Source organism: Syngnathus scovelli, chromosome 8 (assembly GCF_024217435.2).
Source record: "Syngnathus scovelli strain Florida chromosome 8, RoL_Ssco_1.2, whole genome shotgun sequence".
Classification (NCBI taxonomy): Eukaryota; Metazoa; Chordata; class Actinopteri; order Syngnathiformes; family Syngnathidae; genus Syngnathus; species Syngnathus scovelli.
In genome coordinates, this window is record NC_090854.1 from 17140734 (window position 1) to 17158105 (window position 17372).

Sequence of the window (17372 nt, forward strand, 5' to 3'; positions counted from 1 at the left end):
ATATACTGATGAGTGTGTGCATAACAAGAAGCAGACAGGAGTCCACATGGGTTAATTTAATTTCTACATTACATTGGACACAAACAAAACAGACAACGGCATTGACAAAATCTCAGTTCATACATGAATGTAGAAAAGAAAAAAAGTCACCTTGATAGTAATAATAATAATAATACTGCATAGAATTTTGGACATTAGCACAGTGGGAAAGAAAGGAAGGTGAAGTAGGGAGGTGGGAAAGATACAAAAAAATATGTATATCTGTATAAATATAAATTCACGATTAATATACATTACATATGCTCCTTGGGGGGTACAAATACATACATTACATACATAAAAAAAAAAAAAAAAAAACAGTCAACGATTGTCAGTCATCACTTTGTAACCCTAAAGAAAATACTCACTTGTTTAAAGCTTTTTGTTGTCCTTTTAAAGGGTCAGAACATCAAACTTTGTTCCCCCAAATGTTTTGGGGGATCGCGATAAGGGAAAATTGGTGTGTATGTTTTTTTGTTTTTAAACAAAGATATATAGTTTTGCTTTCTGCTCCTCCAACAGTCAAAAAAGAACACAAGAACAAGTGCAGTAACAACAAATATGAAAGGCCACAAAAAGGGGGCACTCCCCCATTGAGAAAAACAAAACAAAAACCAAACTGAAATCAGAGGTGTCGGGATTGCCTCAGCCACATTTGATAGTTTGCAGACAACAAGAAAAAAAAATGCTTTCGCAAGTACATGATATTTTTATAAAATAAGTAACATGGACACACCACATCATCTTGCCAGTCATAAGTGAGGGATTAGTGAAGACACTGGAATACTGATGAGGAAGTTCGATTGCTTCTGCAGATTGTCAACCATCATTCTTAAAACGTTAAAATTGGGATAAAACCGTAGCACTTGACCCGGCTTTGCAAAACGTGTAGAATTACCAGAAATTAGTTGGAAAGTTGTACTGTTACATGAATGAAGTTGTAATCTTTCGACAAAGTCGTTAAGTTCCATAAAGTCAAGAATTCAGTTGAGGTATTACAAAGATAGTCGTAGTACTATGACAGTAAAGTTCTAATGATTAGTAAAAGAGCTTTTCTTTGCTTGTAAAATGACACCTGACCAGTATTCACATAATTTGTGACTTCATTTTCACAATCTCAACTTTATTTGTATCATATTTTGATTTTGAGAATTTCTAGTTTCTCCTAATTATCTAGATAGGGTAGCCTTTCGACTCCTTGATCATATTGGGCTATCGCACTCAAAACTTGTGATGTTGGGGATAAACCTCACAAGGTTTGCTCAATCCCAAGAACAAACTTTTGTGCCACATCCCCAAAAAAGAAAAAGCATTTCATTCTCCTCAAACTTGCCATAAATCCACCTCTCCGAGCGCTTGGCCGTGCTGCGTTCAGGGACCCGCCCCGACGTAGGACGGGGAAGGCCTGGCCATCGACGTTCCACATTCATCATCATCATCATCATCACTTTTAAGCCGTGATAAAACAGGTAATGATTAAAACAGGTAAATAATACGAATAAGCAGCATGTTGTAAGTGAAACACACACACACACACATACAGTATAACGTATATACTGCAAGTGTATACATTGTAGATAAAGCGATATGTTTGTACATGGCACTTTGTAATACTTTCAAATGAATATTAAGTGTTTAAGGGACACACATTGTATTGCACTTAAGTCATACGCATGTGTTTGGCTGCATTTTTTTCCTGCGGGGAATTTTCAAGAGGCCTGAAAATGTCAACGTTGTATGTTTTACGATTTTCCGTGTATTCAAAGAAAAACTTGTACAATTGCGTTTTTTTGTTTTTTTTAAAAAAAAAATCAAAATGGACTCTTTCTGTGAAATTTCAATGCAGGCAAAAATGGATAAAATTATAATAAAGTAAAGTGAGATTTCAAAGTCGGAAAACTGAGTCGGCCCCTTTTGAGTCACTTTGGTTCAGTCCAGCTTTCGCACACAACCTTCCTGTTGAACTTAGCCCACTCCCTCTTCACATGTGATATTTCAGTGTTAAAAAAAACACTTTGTAAAAGACACTTTGGAGTGATTCAGTCATGCAAGACAAAAGGAAGGAATGGAAGAAAGGGACTCCCGACATTTTGACATTCTTACCGGACATTCGTCAAGCGGTAGAACTTTCTTGGTCCCTTGCGAGGAAGGCGTCAGTCCCAGGGTAGTCCATCAGTGACGGGTGATCTAAACGTAGACCGGCTCGCATCCTTCCCCTGCTTCCTCGTCGTCTTCGTCCTCGTCCTCTTCCTCGGGGCCGGGCGGCCCCTCTGCGGCCTCCAAAGGCTTGGGGTAGCGAAAGGGGCAGCCGTTGTCGTCGAAGAACCTGCGGAAGGTGAACTCGTAGAAGGCGTGCTCTGGGTGCTTGCCGTGTGGCGAGCACAGGGCGTCCAGGGCCCGGGTGCTGTCCCCGCTGTCGTTCCAGGCCCCGGGCCCGCCCTCCTCCTCCACCGGGTCAAAGTTGGACGTGTCCATGGGGTGTGCGATCTTGGGTCTGTAGGGGGCAGGCTGTTGGCGAAGGTTGCTGGAGAAGTCCACCTTGCTGAAGAAGGGGTGCGTCTTGATCTCTCCAGCGCCATTGGCGCCCAGGCGGTCTTGAGCCGAACAGCAGAGGCGCCCGATGATGTCCACGGCTTCGGGACTCAGCTTGACTTGGGCGGGCACCTGTAGCGTACTCTCCCAGTTGATGACCTGCACGTAAGTCAGATGATAATTTAGAGACGATCCTGACCTGCGCTATGTCTGAATCTTAATGTTATCCGAAACCTTAATTTGAGTCTCTGTGGGAGTGGGTGCCAGGAAGGGCGGCTGCCCCACCAACATCTCAAACAAGATCACGCCGACGCTCCACCAGTCACACAGTTGGGTGTAACCTGAAAACACACAGAAGAATCTATCAATTGGCGCCTCGGTTGCCGTTACCCGACGAGATGGGTACTTGGTTTTCGGCGGTCCCACCTTTGCGCAGCAGCACCTCAGGGGCGATGTAGTTGGGCGTGCCCACCAGAGAGTGAGCCAGGCAGCGCTGGTGTTGCCGATTGGCCCGCTGCTCCAGCGTCATCAGCCGGTCGCCGCAGCGGCAGTTGGACACATCGTCCCAGAAGTCGCTGGGCTCCATGCTGTCCTGTCTCGCATGGCTCCCTGGTGGAATGGGGCCAGGGGGGTTAAGTAAGTGACTGCATATGCACAAGGTCAAAAGTCAAAACGGTTTCACGTTTCAAGTGAGTCCCACAGCTGTTAACAGACTGATTAGCTTTGGATCGAATCAAAATAAGACATTTGCAAACTTCTGCTTTCCTCATTTGGGAGGACCTCACCTTTCTGGTAGTACTTGGAGTTGTGGGTCCAGCGGAAGCCAGTGCACAAGCCAAAGTCCGTCAGCTTGATATGCCCGTCTAGGTCGATGAGGATATTGTCGGGCTTGATGTCGCGATGGATGAAGCCCATCTTGTGGACGCTCTCGATGGCCAGCGTCAGCTCGGCCACGTAGAAGCACGCCAGCGGCTCGGGGAAGACGCCCATGCGGATCAGCAGGCTCATCATGTCGCCGCCGGGGATGTAGTCCATGACAAAGTACAGGCTGTCACGGTCTTGGAAGGAGTAGTAGAGGCGCACCACCCACTCGTTGTCCGCCTCGGCCAGGATGTCGCGCTCGGCCTTCACGTGGGCCACCTTAGAATTGAGACCGAAACAGTTGACATGAGACCAACACAACAGCAAACAATTGATCAACAGTACGAGAGGTCACCTGGTTCCTGTTGAGGACGTCTTTCTTACGCAGAGTCTTCATGGCGTACAAGGCGCACGTGTCCACTTTGCGCGTGAGGCACACCTCACCAAAGGCGCCGATGCCCAGCGTCTTGATTTTGACGAACATGGACTTGTCCATCTTGGCGCGCCGCAGCCGGTTGTAGTTGGATTCCTTCTGGTTGAGCATTTTCCTCATCTGGCCCTGCTCGGCCTCGGATAGGCCGGCCTGGCAAACAGGAAGAGGAAACGTCGAGAAACGCTCAGAAGTCGACTCCATCCATAAAAAAAATGAGCCGATCCGTCATGTTTTGGTACCACTACGCTCTGATGGAATCGTTTAAGACTAAACAAAAGATTCAAGTTTTGGTATGGTGACAACACTCTGCTTGACCCGAAAAAAACGCCTCAGGAGGAGTTTAAAAGGGCAGAGGTCGAAGTCATGGTATGCTCACTATTGCGATAAAGATCTCGTTGTCTAAAACAAACTCCCCGGGGGAGAATTCTCCAGATTTCAAGGCGTAGATTATCTGCTAAGGACTTTGCCGCGGACAAATCTTACTTTGGGCAACCAAACCATCACAGTGTTTGTCTTGTCAAAAACATCCCCGGTGGATATGGACGTTCAGAATGTCTGCTATGTGTGATGTCAAAGCTTGAAGCGTTTGTGTGACTTTTAATATGATAAAAGCGCCCCTTTTTTCAATCACACATGGTCGGCCTCGAACCACTCATAAACTTCAGATTAGACATGTTCCCTTTACCTTGGACATTTCCTGTTCCAGCTGCAGCCTACGGTTGAGCTTCTGCTGGTACGTCTTCATGACGTTCTCGATGTGCTGCTCCATGTAGAACTTGAAGGCGAAGGGTGAGTAGGCCTTGATCCGGGACTCGCGCTTCTCCTCATCACGACCGTTTTTCCTCACCGGCACGGGCGACGTCTGGATCTGCTTCTTGTCTTTGACCGTTTTCTCAGCCTTGCCGCCTTTTGTCTTCTCCTTAATATGCTGCGATCCGTCGTCCGTGGTTCCGCTACCGCCGCTGCCGCTGTGTGTGCTTCTCGAAGCGGGGCTACTGTGATCCTGAGCCCCACCCATGGCTCCCGCCACCTCCAGGGCCGCGGTCTCACCCGGTGACATGATGAGATTCTTGGGGTAAGGTGGCGGTGGGCAGCGGGGTTCCTGGGGGTGCTCCAGGGTGTAGGTCTCCTCGGGCATGTAAGCCAGCGGTTCTGTCATTTCCTGGGCTTGGGCCGCCATCCAGCTGGGATGGCAAGGTCCCACTGCCGTCTTGGGTTCCGGTCTCATCACCCGAATGCTCTTGACTGGTTGCTGAATGGGTGGAGATGTGACGGCTGTGATGGTGTTGGGAGGACCCAAGGAAGGATCCGGGGGCGCGCTCATGGGCGGCCGAACGCCGTTGGAGACAGCTGAGCGGCTGTTGAAGGAATTGGCCCTGCTGGGCACACGGACCTCACCCCTGAACGGCCCTTGAGGTTGGGGCTGTCTGGCTTGGGGGGCGCCTTCGGGACCCGGCGGCCCCGCCCAGTGGTGCTCGTACAAGTCCATGTTGAGGCTCGCCCTGGAAGGCGTCATCAAGCTCTGGGGCAGATCGGAAAAGTCAGGGCCCAGAGCTGGCACCCCGCCCGGGGAACGGGACATCATGTGGACCTGATGGGAGGTGGGGCTCGCCTGACGTGGGTGGGTGTGGGAGGCCAGGTACAGATTGGCAGGGTAGCCCCCTGCACCTCCTCCTGGCACGTTCTGGCCCAGGGGCCCTTTAGCTTGCATGTTGACGTAATTGTCTGGGGGCGCCATGGGGGGTGGCGCCATCTTGTTTTGAAAGGAGGCAGTTCTCTTGACTCCATAGCCTGCGGGTTCCATCAAGTGAGGCCTGGGGTGGCCATAGTCATAGTGGGGGCCTGGCACCGGGGCCCCGGGAGGCAGCGGTTGACCAGGGACATTGTAGGTCATTATGGGCCCGTGCTGCTCCATACTAGCGGGATAGCCTTTCTGCTGGGCCCCCGGGGCGTACATGGTGTTAGCCGGGTTAGACTGAGGGGCCATCACTGGCGGATAGTTACCCATGCTGGGCGGTCGACCCATTGGGTTCCCCATGGGGGGACCCTGTGCTGCTCCAGTGGGCGGCATCATGTAGTTCATGACGGGGGGAGCGCTCATGTAGGGTCTGGGCATCTCGCCTTCCGGACCGTACCCGGCCACACCCTCGTACATGGGGTGGTATGGGGGCATGGCACCCGCGGCCTCGCCCGAGGCTTCCAGTGGCGGGCGGTGGTCCATTGAGGGAGGCATGCCAACTTTTCCTAACATTGCAACAAACAATCACAAATGTACGTTTAACACTTTCCACTTGCAATTGCAACACGATAAATGGGAGCAGTTACGATGTAGAACGCGACCCCCAAAGTCACAAGTGCATACCTGGTGAAGTCTGCTTGATAACACGCACAATGAGCTCATTGCGGGGGTCCAGGTAGCTCATCTTACTAATGAACTCCAGAGCCGCTTCGATGTTCCTGCTTCCCGTTTGCTTCAGTGCCCGGACGGCCATTTCCTGTGGAGCACAAACTAGAACGTGAGGACCTCCACGGCGACCCTTCACGTCCATCCATCCATCCTCAACACTTTCTACTATTTAGACCGATTCACTTCTGTGGACACACTTGCATATTTACATCATAGTCACCGTTCAATACAACTTCCAGAGCACAGAAGGTTCTGGATTGTTTGGGAACCGATAAAAACATTCCTGTCTCAATGCGAGAACTCCTTAAATCAGCATGTAATAGCAACAGATGGTCCAGGAAACACACAAACACCACAAGTGGGTCAAACAGCTAAAGCCGAGACACGTAATTTGTGGTTTGGGAGTCATTTTTCTTCTCTTTTAATGTAGGTCAAGCGCGGATCTGTCTGTCTCAGGAAAACGCAAAAAGCGGAATGCACACAATGATCGTTGGCGATAAGCTTTGTTATGGCACATGTGCAACGGTCGTCACAGCTGTGCGGCGCCGAGGGGCGAGGTCCGTCACCGGGGCGGGAAAAACATCGCCCTTTAACTGGATTACGCTCGGCCTCGATTTTCGCATTTACGTCTGGATTTGACCGTCATTCCTGGATGACATGGAGATAATGCGGACTCAAGCTTTATGCCACATTTTTATAAGCACATTCCAGATCTGATAAGTCCAAGGAGAAGGGGCGAAAAAAAGGAAGCCCGCAGAGCCACCCAACAGATTCCGGTGAGGCAGCCAACGCTGCACTAACGGGAGTTTCCTGCTATTAAATGCACCACCCAAAATATTCACGTCTGCTTTCTTTTTAGAAAAATATGTTGCTAGAACCTCCATTTCGATGAGATGGGAAATTCAGGAGATATTTACAATTGGAAACGTTTCTGTAGGGAATTCATGGGAAGAAACCCGAGGGTGCTCTCAATAGATGGATGGAGCGATTTCCATGAAGTTCTCAACTTGAAAGTTTCCTGGAATTTTGCTCCCCCATCCCACAATGACATTCTCACTCGGGCAGAAGCGTGACGGTATTTAGTCATCCAAGGGGAAAATGTTAGAAATGTTGACTTTGTCAGCTGTCGGGGCCATTTTTCCAAGAATCTGACAAGTCCTGGTAAGCAGGAGAAAACAAAATTTGTGTTATTTTATGAAACAATTGCAACTATTTTTGTCAGCTGCTTTCAACTTCCAAGGAATTTCCCACCTGGCCGCGGAATTGAAAGTGAGATATTTGCGCTTGTGTCGTCTCCTTGTAATGCTCAACGCACGCACACGCACACAAGTCTGGTCAAAACAAGACCGATTCAAATTTCTGAGAATCAACAAATTCAACTTCATTTTAGATGCGTACAGTTTGGTAAACACTGTTGCCCTGGCAACACACTCGTTGGGGATCAGCTGATGTGACTGTGTTTGTATTGACTGCTGGCACAACGCACAGTGTTCGCTATTTAACCCTCAATTGCCAAAATATTAGTAACAATTACCAGGACGATGATGTGAAGATGCTCAAAGACGCGTGAAATTATGCTATCGAGATTGACGGTCTGTTGCCGTGGCGACAGATGTTCTCCCGACTAGGAAGCAGGAATTCCACATATTTGTGATCTGCGCAGTCCCGATGTGAATGTCACATAAGTCACGTCCCCATCAAAACATGCCAAGTTCACATATTTTCCCCCTACTGGTCAAAGAGGCCGTCAACTTCCAGCGTATACTATGAACACGCAAACAATAAACACCAATAAGTCACATCCTGTGGTTGTTGCATAAACACCACCGACGGGGATTCCATATGCAGGACCTCCACCACACACACGCACGTAAACACACACACACACACCTAAATCAAATTGCTCTTTAGATGACACACTTTTTGTTTACAGTTCCAAGTTCCAAAGCCACACATTACGCAAAAGACACACACAGCGAGTTTTTCATGTGCTGTCAATGCGTGGCATACCGCTCCCACCGTCCTCCCCCCTCGCTCCCCCTCTAAAACATTTCCTCCTCAGTGGTTATGCAACCATCCACATTGCGGGCTAATTTGCAGCTGGAGAAGTCCGGCGAGGAAAAGACGACAAGAGATGATAAGACGCACACTTTACAGCAATACACACGCGTTACAAAACTACACACACACTGAACTAAAAAGACACAAAAGAACCACACACGGGGAAAGAAAAGTTACCCGACACAACACAAACACACAAAACACATACTACACACCACACACTACAAATGTCCCGTTTCAACAACGCTGTCTCAAGGTGGCAGCGTGTACTCGGTTCTGTTGATATTTAGTTCTACTGTATATACACTGTTCTATATGAAGCTGTGGTTGTTGCATAGAGAAGGGAGTCACGAGTACGGGTCAGGGGGAGGGGACGGCTTCGGCGCTGGTGGCGACGACGAGGAACTGATCCGCCCTGCTGCCATTGAATGTCGACTTCCTGCTTTGACAATGGCGACAGCAGCACACACGGGGCCAGGAAATGGCCTCCATTGTATAATCATAATAATGAAGTGGCTCTCCAATACCTTCTCATAAACTAGCGGCTAGCACTTTTCTTTCTATTTATCGTCCCACATCTAAATGAAAGTAAGGACATCGTGGCGGGCGTCTCACCTGGTCACAACCGGCGTTGACGAGCTCGTGCAGCATCTGCCGGTTGACCTCGCCGGCAGGGTGGCCAGACCCGGGTCCCGATTCATTGGCGAAGGGCATGAGCGACTTGCGAATCTCCCGCAAGGCGCTCTGGTAATTGTTGAACTTCTGCTGCGGCCGCACGGGCTGCTGCCGACCGGACGCGTCCTTGCCACCCTTGCAGTCGGCGGGGCGGCCGGAACCCTCGGCCCGCTGGCTGCCCCCGTGCAGGGCCTGGCTCACCAGCTTGGCCGGCTGCTTCAGGCCCTCCTTGATCTCCTGGAGCCTCTGGCGTGTGTTGCCCACGTAGGGCGCCGCCGGGAACGTCTTGGGCCTCATGGCCGCGGGTCAGTCTTCCCGGCCTTGGTGGCTGACCTAAAGAGATAATAAAGGCTCTCCTGTCGTGGATCCGAGATTGGTCTCCCTTGTTTGTTTGTCTGAGGACTCGAGGTAGCGGCAGGGGTTCTACAGGCGCACCATGGTGTGGCTTTCAAGGCTCGGGTTCCATCTTATTCCAGGAATGGCAGCCACTCGCAAGGGTGCAGCTGAGCCAAATCATGCCGCTGCCAATTTGCTCCTGTGGAAGGAAGCAGGACGGTAAGGAGTTAGTCAATCGTAACACACCAGAGTGCCTTGAAAAGCTTCACCCATATCCTCCTTGGTTGCCTCTATTGCTTTGGGCCATTTTGAAGAATGACACCCACCCCCTTTATGGAACAAATCTGTGTGTTTATTTCATGTTTGTGTTCAAGTATAATTGACAACCATTACAAATGGCATTTACAGTTTTCAATGAGCCGCAGTACCGGGTCCTTCCGTCTCAGGGGACTTTCTCACATCTGTTCCCACCACATTTAATCACTGGGAACATCTATTCTTTGTCCACCCTGAAATAAACACCCAAAATTTGTCTGCTATGGAAATAGGAATGATGAGCAGCTGAACATTGCCGCTCGAAATATTAACACACTGATCTGAAATAGTCTGCAATACATACCAAGCCCTCAACTACGGACCGTGCGCAAACCTATTAGAAAAAAAAAAATATATATATATATATACATATACTGAACCAAAGGCAAGGGGCTTAAAAGTCAATTTTCCCTGTATCAAGTAGTGTGATTTTGTTGTTTCCATTATTAGTTAATTAGAAATACATTGAGGTAGACCACTATTTATCCCAATAGCTTCCAGACTTTCTCATGCACTTGAAATGATTAAGGCAGAATAGCAAAGTTTTCATTCCTGTAATTGAAAATCACTGAATATGAAAATGAATACATTTTCTTTGCTTTTGGGTTTTCCAGGTTGAGAAAAAATATTTTTTTCTAAAATATCAAGTGTTTAAAAAACAGATCATTGAGGGACACCCCAAAAAACGGACACAATGGACTGTAATAAAGAAAACTGGAAGGACCACTAGGTAGTTTTTGCACCTTTCCACGTCTAAAAAAGGGAACGTGCATGTGTCAGGGTACAAAAGTGACACTGACAACACAGTGTGCCCCTGAAGGCACCCACAAATATATATTCGAAACACAAACCAGTATTTTAGCCCCACTGACAAGCCAAGTTAGCAACAACGATACCAAGTAATTAAAAGTTCACAATTACCTTTTTTTCCAAGAGAGACTAAAAACAACAGGGTAAGCTAGGTTGCTAACTAGCAGCCCCCCACCCCCGGCCCCTTCACCCAGGACGGTGGAAAATGTGGAAACTCCAGTTCGATTCACTTTCACGTCGCTCGGTTTGCCTCTTAAAAGCAGAATTAAGAGTAACATTTTTCTTCTAAGCAGCGCGAAATCGCCATTTTGTAAATTTTTTTGGTAGAGAAGCCCACCACTGGCAACGCCAGTACCCCCCACCCCCTCCCCAAAAAGTACAGTCCACCTACCATGTGATGGAAAAGGAGCGATTAAATCTGCTTGTTTAGAAGTCCTCGACGGGCTTTTGGAGCTCTTGATCGGGCTCAGAAGGGACAAAAGGGGGAAGAAGGACAAGAAGTGATGGTAGCAGCCTCCATTTTCTTCAACAGGCTGAAAGTCAAAAGAAAAAAAAAAGTTGGACACTCGCTGCATTGTTAACATTCCACAGGTCACGTGACCACACCGACGCGCGTCACAGCGGGACTGTGCAAAGATCGTCTGTGTGAGGCAAAATGCTCCACTAAAATACCTGTGGATAAATGGAAATGTAAAACATTCGAGCACAAACATTTCAGTACAAAGTGAGAGGCCTGACAAAAAGTGACATTTCACTCCTTTCTGTCGCTGTGGTTCCATGTTTATGGTATAACGGACGCCCGCATACTCGCATTCACCTATTCCTTAACAATTAAGTACGCAAAAGAGGTGCAAAGTTTTAAGCCACCAAGTAATAGATCCTTATCACTGTTGCAGTATTTATTACTATTCGTAGGGAGTTGACGCATACAAGAGAACAATGTAAATATATGAACATGCAAGTATTTCCAGCATTCAACACATCAGTCAATATATAAAAAAATATATAGCTTTACGACATGGCTATTAGTGTGTTTAATTCAAAGACTTCATTGTCAAAAGGAGACGTAACACAGCAAATTTAGCATCTAATGTGCCCCGAGGAAGACTAAATACACACAAACATTGATGTCGACTGTAAAGGTTCAATGTGCAGGAATTAACTCAATAAACGACAACAAATGAAACACATGATCAATTCGGAAAGTCTAAACAGAAACCTGATTGCTTAGATACATCCAGAAAACTGTCAAAAACAAAGCAAACGTGCTCTGCAATATTAATATGAGCCACTAGATGACGCCAAAACTCCGTCTCAAAAACGGTCCCGTTACTTTTTCCCCCCAAGGATGAATGCGTGCAGTTATTCGGGGCTTCATTGAGAGCCACAGCTGGCTTAGAAGTTTACAAAATAACTTCTCGTTTTAAGCATCCTACAGACACTCAAGGCACACTGGACTTTATAAACTACATTAATCTGGTACAGGTCCAACACTGGAGCTGAGACTTTACCTGAAAAACAGTAGTCTACTTACATAAATGTGCACTACAAAACAAGAAAAGACTGTTTTAAAGGGGAACTAACCCCTCTCCCCAACTTAAAGCAAGAATCGATTCTATGTGGCAGCACTTGACCCGGTACTCCGATTAATATTGCATTTGGGGAATATGAAAGCAAATAAAATAATCAACATATAATTTATCAGCTGCAGACTGGAGGTAACATTGAAAACTGCGGCAGCATCTTAATATTGAACTGACAGATTGTTGAGAGCGATGGATTTAATCATTCAATGCTGTGTACATCTTACTAGCTGAGGCAGCAAGTTCACAAGTTCTCAATTATGAGAAAAGAAATGGCAGCCCCTATATGCAAGTACGATATATTTTTCAAAATAAATATTTAGTAGATTTTGGTACGCGACAGCTGACATCTTGGGTTTAGTTCCCCTTTAAATGGGTGAGCATTATGACTCAAGTGCCCCCCCCAAAAAGCTTCTTGTACCACTTTGCTACATTAGGGACGCTAACAAGTTTGCTAGAGTTCTTCACTGTGGTACTGAGAACCATTTCTAGTTTGCTTACTATGGTTCTGGTCCGAGTCCCCCTACAGCAAAGCAAGCAGGGTGTCATCACCCTCTTTTCTCATGAGAATGTAAACAGGACGGTTTGAAACTGCACTAAAGCTAAACAGAAGACACGTTTGGTAAGACAAATCAACATATTAGATCGGGTCAAGGTCAGACAGGTTTCGTGCCACGACCAAACTGAGCCAAGACCATCGACAGGTTCCACACCAGAGTCCGGTTCAAATGAACCATGCTGAGGTGTTACAAGGTACTTGAAAGGCGCAGCACAAAAAACGTAAGCTGTTGAAGGCACAAGCAAGTTGGGGAACGGGCCCACCGTCTCTGGTCTACACATCCTGAATATTTTCATTGCAGCCGGCGGGATACAAACTCGAACCAGATCACAATTGCAATGTCCGAATCTCTCGCCAGAACCTTGTCAGCCAGGAAGTAAGCTCAGATTGTCAGTTTGTAAATGACGAGTTGCTCCCGTTCTGAGAAAACCACAGACTTCAAATGCGACGGACTAAAGGGTACCAAGAGTGCGCTAGACAAAGTTTCAACAACAATGAAAAAAGGAACAGCGTCACTCCAGAGGCGCAGCAGAGATGCACAAGTTGTTTAAGGCACAAGCTACTTGCACAATCTTGTCAAAGGTAGAAAGGTTGGAGGTGCGCTCCGGAGCCGCGGCAAATGGCTTCTCCACAGGGCCGGTGAGCATGGCGTACCTCCGCCTCACTATGGACACCACCTTCTCCACGTGAGCTTGCACACCTACTGTGTCAAGCGGCGAGACCTTTGCTCCCTGACTCTGGTCGTCTTGAAAGTGAGCGGCGATGCCAAAGCGAGCCCCGCGAGCGGCCACAGCATCGCCGATGTCCAGATCCCGGCTGGCCAAAACCACGTCGCCCGGGAGCAGCTTGCAGAGAAATCCCGAACTCTCCGCCAAGGTCCGAGGACTGAAGTTTCCCAGGACTCCCTTGGAAACAAAGGTGACCACGCCCTGCGGTGCCACACCAATCAAATAGTTCAAGACGTCGCCGCCCGCCACCGCCGCACCTTGCTCGTTGTCCCGGGCAACCGGGCCCTCGCAAGGCACGGTGAAGCAGTCCACGATGACGGCGCAGTCCGGGCAGGAGGAGCGCAGGGCCGCGGGCAGGTTCTTGCGCAGCTCGGCTCGAGAGGGCCAGAAGACGGCGGTGGGCACCAGGGTGGAAGACATGATGTTGACCACGTGATGCACAGTCCGGACCACCGTGCCCACTTTGATGCCGAAGCGATAGGCCAAGTCCTGGTTGCGCAGGTCTAGGCGGAGACGCATGAGCGTTAGCAAAAGCTGCTGGAATTTGGACAGCTTGGCGTTCCTGATAGCATCCATGTGCGGTGCCAGCAGTAGCATGACCGTCTCCAGCACAAAGAAGTTCGGCAGGCCCGTGTAGAATTTGACCTTTTCGGCGTCATTCCGAAGAGAGTTCTCCGACAGGGACATCTTCTCCACAGACTCGCGCAGCGCTCGATTCTCCCGCCTGAGTGTTTTGAGTACATTGTCAAAGTTCACGGACGTTTGTGCAAGCGTGTTGTCATTGTCGTCACTCAGAGACTCGTCGTCGTCATCATCATCATCATCCGTGAAAGACGACACGCTGCCCTCGACTTTGGCCTCGATTGAACCAGGCTCATCTGCTCCGGACCCGCCCTGACGCTGCAGGAAGAGCAGAGCATTGGCCGCCTCCACACGGGCTTCCTGCTTGTCTGGGACTTCGGGTGGACTGGGCTCCTTCATCTCAGGGGAAATGGGCGTGAACACGGAAGGAACATAGTCCGGCGAACGAGGGTTCTTGACTTGTTTACCTGCATGTGATGAGAACAGATGCAGGAAAAACTTGGATAATGTTTTATCAGATAAAACATGGTTGTGACGTGAGAAGAAAATAGTTCTAGTACTGTAATAATGGAAACTTTACTATCTCAAATTTTCTCCCAAATATTATTATTATCGTATTTGCCTGTTTGGTTGATCATGCAAGGGGCAATGAGCACCCAAAAAGTGAGGTAGATGTGCTAAACACAATTTCTAAGTGCTGACATATGTAAGATTGATTTTTGTATAGAAAAGCACTTATATACATAAAATCATTAAGTATGACAGTAACTGAGCATGTCTTCTTGGGTGGCGTGACCGTGATTGGGACAGTTGACCAAAGTAAATGAACACAGTTTATAAGAGGTCAAACATAGCAAAAAAGCTGTAAATATACAGCCTATAAAAAAAATAAAAAATAAAAAAAAAAACACTGGCAGTTCAAATTAAAGTAATACCGGATATGAAGTGAGTGCTGCACAAGCGGCTGCCGTCGTTGGGCGCCCAGCCCTGGCGGTTGACGGCCGCGATCCACCGCTGCTTCCTCTCGGGGTCCCGCGGGAAGCGATAGAAGGACAGGCCGGTGCCCGGCGTCCTGCGGTTCCTACAGCCTGCCACCACACACGTGTGAACCATAGCCAGGCCACCAGAGAGGAGCGTCGGGCTCGGCTATCGTGGTCTAGCCGAGCCTAACGCGCTAGCTGATGCTGGTACTGTTTTGACTCCCAAAATGGTGGCCAACTAGCGGGAGCCAGGAGGGGGAGGAGCGACGTTACTCCTTACGCCATGACGTCAGCCGACGTAACAACTTTTGATAACCACCATGAGGGCAAACGAAATTACAAAACAAAACAAACGATATCAAATTCTGTAAACTGGGTTTGCAAAATCATATAAACATAGTTGTAAAAGGCCACCATGTATACATCCATCAATTTTTAACATAAAAGATTCAACAGCTGTGTCCCAAAAAAAAAAAAAAAATCACAACTCAGTTGAGTATGTGATTATTTTGTTATTTTTATTGTTGCATCAGTATGTAGTGTTGAAACAAGGTTAACCTTAACAAACTCAACCCATTCCTACGCAAAGAATCACTTTTAACTTTTATCTGCAAGGACAATTTGTGGTAGATTTTTTTTGCAACTTCCACTGCAGAGATCAGCCACTCTGTTCTGTTGACTTTTTCATTTTCACAACACCCAAAATAGTAAATGACTTAACTGTACCTGCTGTCACCAAATTCTCGGTCACGCGATTGTGGGAGTGATGTCAGCATGATGCTATTCCTCCAACGCTGATGTTTCAAGTCATAGGGCCTTGGTTCACTGGACGTGAATCTATTTTCGGAGTCATGTTGACTGAACTGCGGTCATCTAAGGTTACATGAGGTAAATCATAAAGGTGGGCGTCACGTCATCGAAGGATAGATGTCTGGAGTCATAAAGTTGTACAGGTGAGTTGCGATGGGGCTGGATGTTTGGCAAACCAAAACCTGTCGTCGGGGTCGCCGTCAGCAAATTTATTTGCACATGTTTCTGTTTTACTCTACGAGTATACGAAACTTTGAGACAAGATCTTGAGTGAAAGAGGGCAATGGATCCGAATTCCAATCCGTTTTTTTCCGACGCCAGCGACTTTACCAACATGCTCCTCTCCGGGCTCCTGGACGGGCTGAACTTTAGTGACGAGGGCCCAGAGAATGGAGAAAGGTCTCCCATCGCGAGGGAGACCTTACAAACGGATCTGATGTCCAGGGCCTCGAGGACCGGGAGCTGCTCCGACGCGGTCAGTCCCAGCACGACGTGCTCGGACGACGACATCGGTGCTACCATCGGGGCCAAATGGAGCTCGGCCAGTCAAGAACTGTGCCAAGAGGACAACGGCGGTATTGTACTGGAACGACTGGGGTCAAACTATTCCAGATCATCTGAGGGACAAAAACGGAAGCCCTCGATGGAAAATGACGTTGGTTCTCGAATGTCCTCCCCCAACGTAATTCACTTAAATGCAGACATCCAGGAGGCGATAAGAAAAGCCTCCATTACCATCTACCAGGGATTAGTCCGTCACGTAGACCGCTTCAGTGATTCAAAAGACGGTAACATTGTTTTGTGCGTCGATCCCACCGGAAAGCCATCGCAGAATGAGTTGAGTGTCAAAGTTTCCGAGGACACATCCGTGTGGAGTGATGCAGAGGGCGCTGGGACACCACTCCTTATGTCCCCTCAAGGAAATCTGGAGCTTGCGGCACTAGAAAATGAACAAGATACGGCATCCAAATCCTTAAATGCCTCTCCACAGAGGTCTGGAGGCACGCCAGAAGAATTGAGCTCCTCTCCTTGTCAGGATGCGTTTTTTTTAGACAAAGACATAAACCCAGAACTTGAGTCTGGTTCCGATTTGTGCAAGAATTTAAGCCCTGCGCTTGAGTCTGGTTTTGCCATCCAGGAACCCGAATTGGGTTTTGATTGCACCCAAGAGCAATCAGAACAGGACAGGTTTTCCCCCACCTCACCCTGTTTGGACGCGGGGTCAAAATTGAGTCCGTCACTGCTGAAGGAACAGAATGCGGAAGAGAAGGCAGACGCTTGCGAGGCGTTCTATCTTCAAGACGAGGAGGACTCGGGGTACAAACCATGTGGAGATTTAGATGCGGTGCAAGACGAACAATTCGATTCCTCCAGATCATCGCCAGCAGAGCAGCAGGACAAAGATGAGACGACAGTCCTGATCTTAGCTGACCAGGCCATGGACCTTGTGGAAGATAAAGACAGGCTATCCAAATCCCCCGGACAGGAGCGGTTGGAAGACATTGAACAGAAGGTAACTACACCCAAATCTTTGAGTCCAACAGAGCAGCACAGAGATGGCACACCAGACTTGATGGTCACTAGTGAGGGATTAGACTGTGAAGGAGTTAACAGCGAGAGTGACATCAGCGTGGCCAAGTTCTTGAGCCCACTGTCATCAA

General features: G+C 48.1%; 2 protein-coding genes across 2 annotated transcripts; both read right to left on the reverse strand.

Moving 5' to 3' along the window:
- Window positions 1-41: 41 nt before the first annotated feature.
- Window positions 42-11088, reverse strand: lats2 (large tumor suppressor kinase 2). The gene is made up of 9 exons (XM_049727049.2): window positions 10861-11088; window positions 8949-9543; window positions 6228-6360; window positions 4551-6109; window positions 3788-4015; window positions 3357-3711; window positions 2998-3180; window positions 2806-2912; window positions 42-2730 (listed from the first exon to the last, which is right to left on the reverse strand). Exons 2-9 carry the CDS (start codon window positions 9303-9305, stop codon window positions 2227-2229), a joined length of 3426 nt encoding a protein of 1141 aa, XP_049583006.1. The 5' UTR covers window positions 9306-9543; window positions 10861-11088; the 3' UTR covers window positions 42-2226.
- A 262-nt stretch (window positions 11089-11350) lies between these two features.
- Window positions 11351-15873, reverse strand: LOC125973183 (uncharacterized). Its single transcript, XM_068651545.1, has 3 exons — window positions 14857-15873; window positions 12211-14388; window positions 11351-11998 (listed from the first exon to the last, which is right to left on the reverse strand). Exons 1-2 carry the CDS (start codon window positions 15032-15034, stop codon window positions 13124-13126), a joined length of 1443 nt encoding a protein of 480 aa, XP_068507646.1. The 5' UTR covers window positions 15035-15873; the 3' UTR covers window positions 11351-11998; window positions 12211-13123.
- Window positions 15874-17372: the final 1499 nt, after the last annotated feature.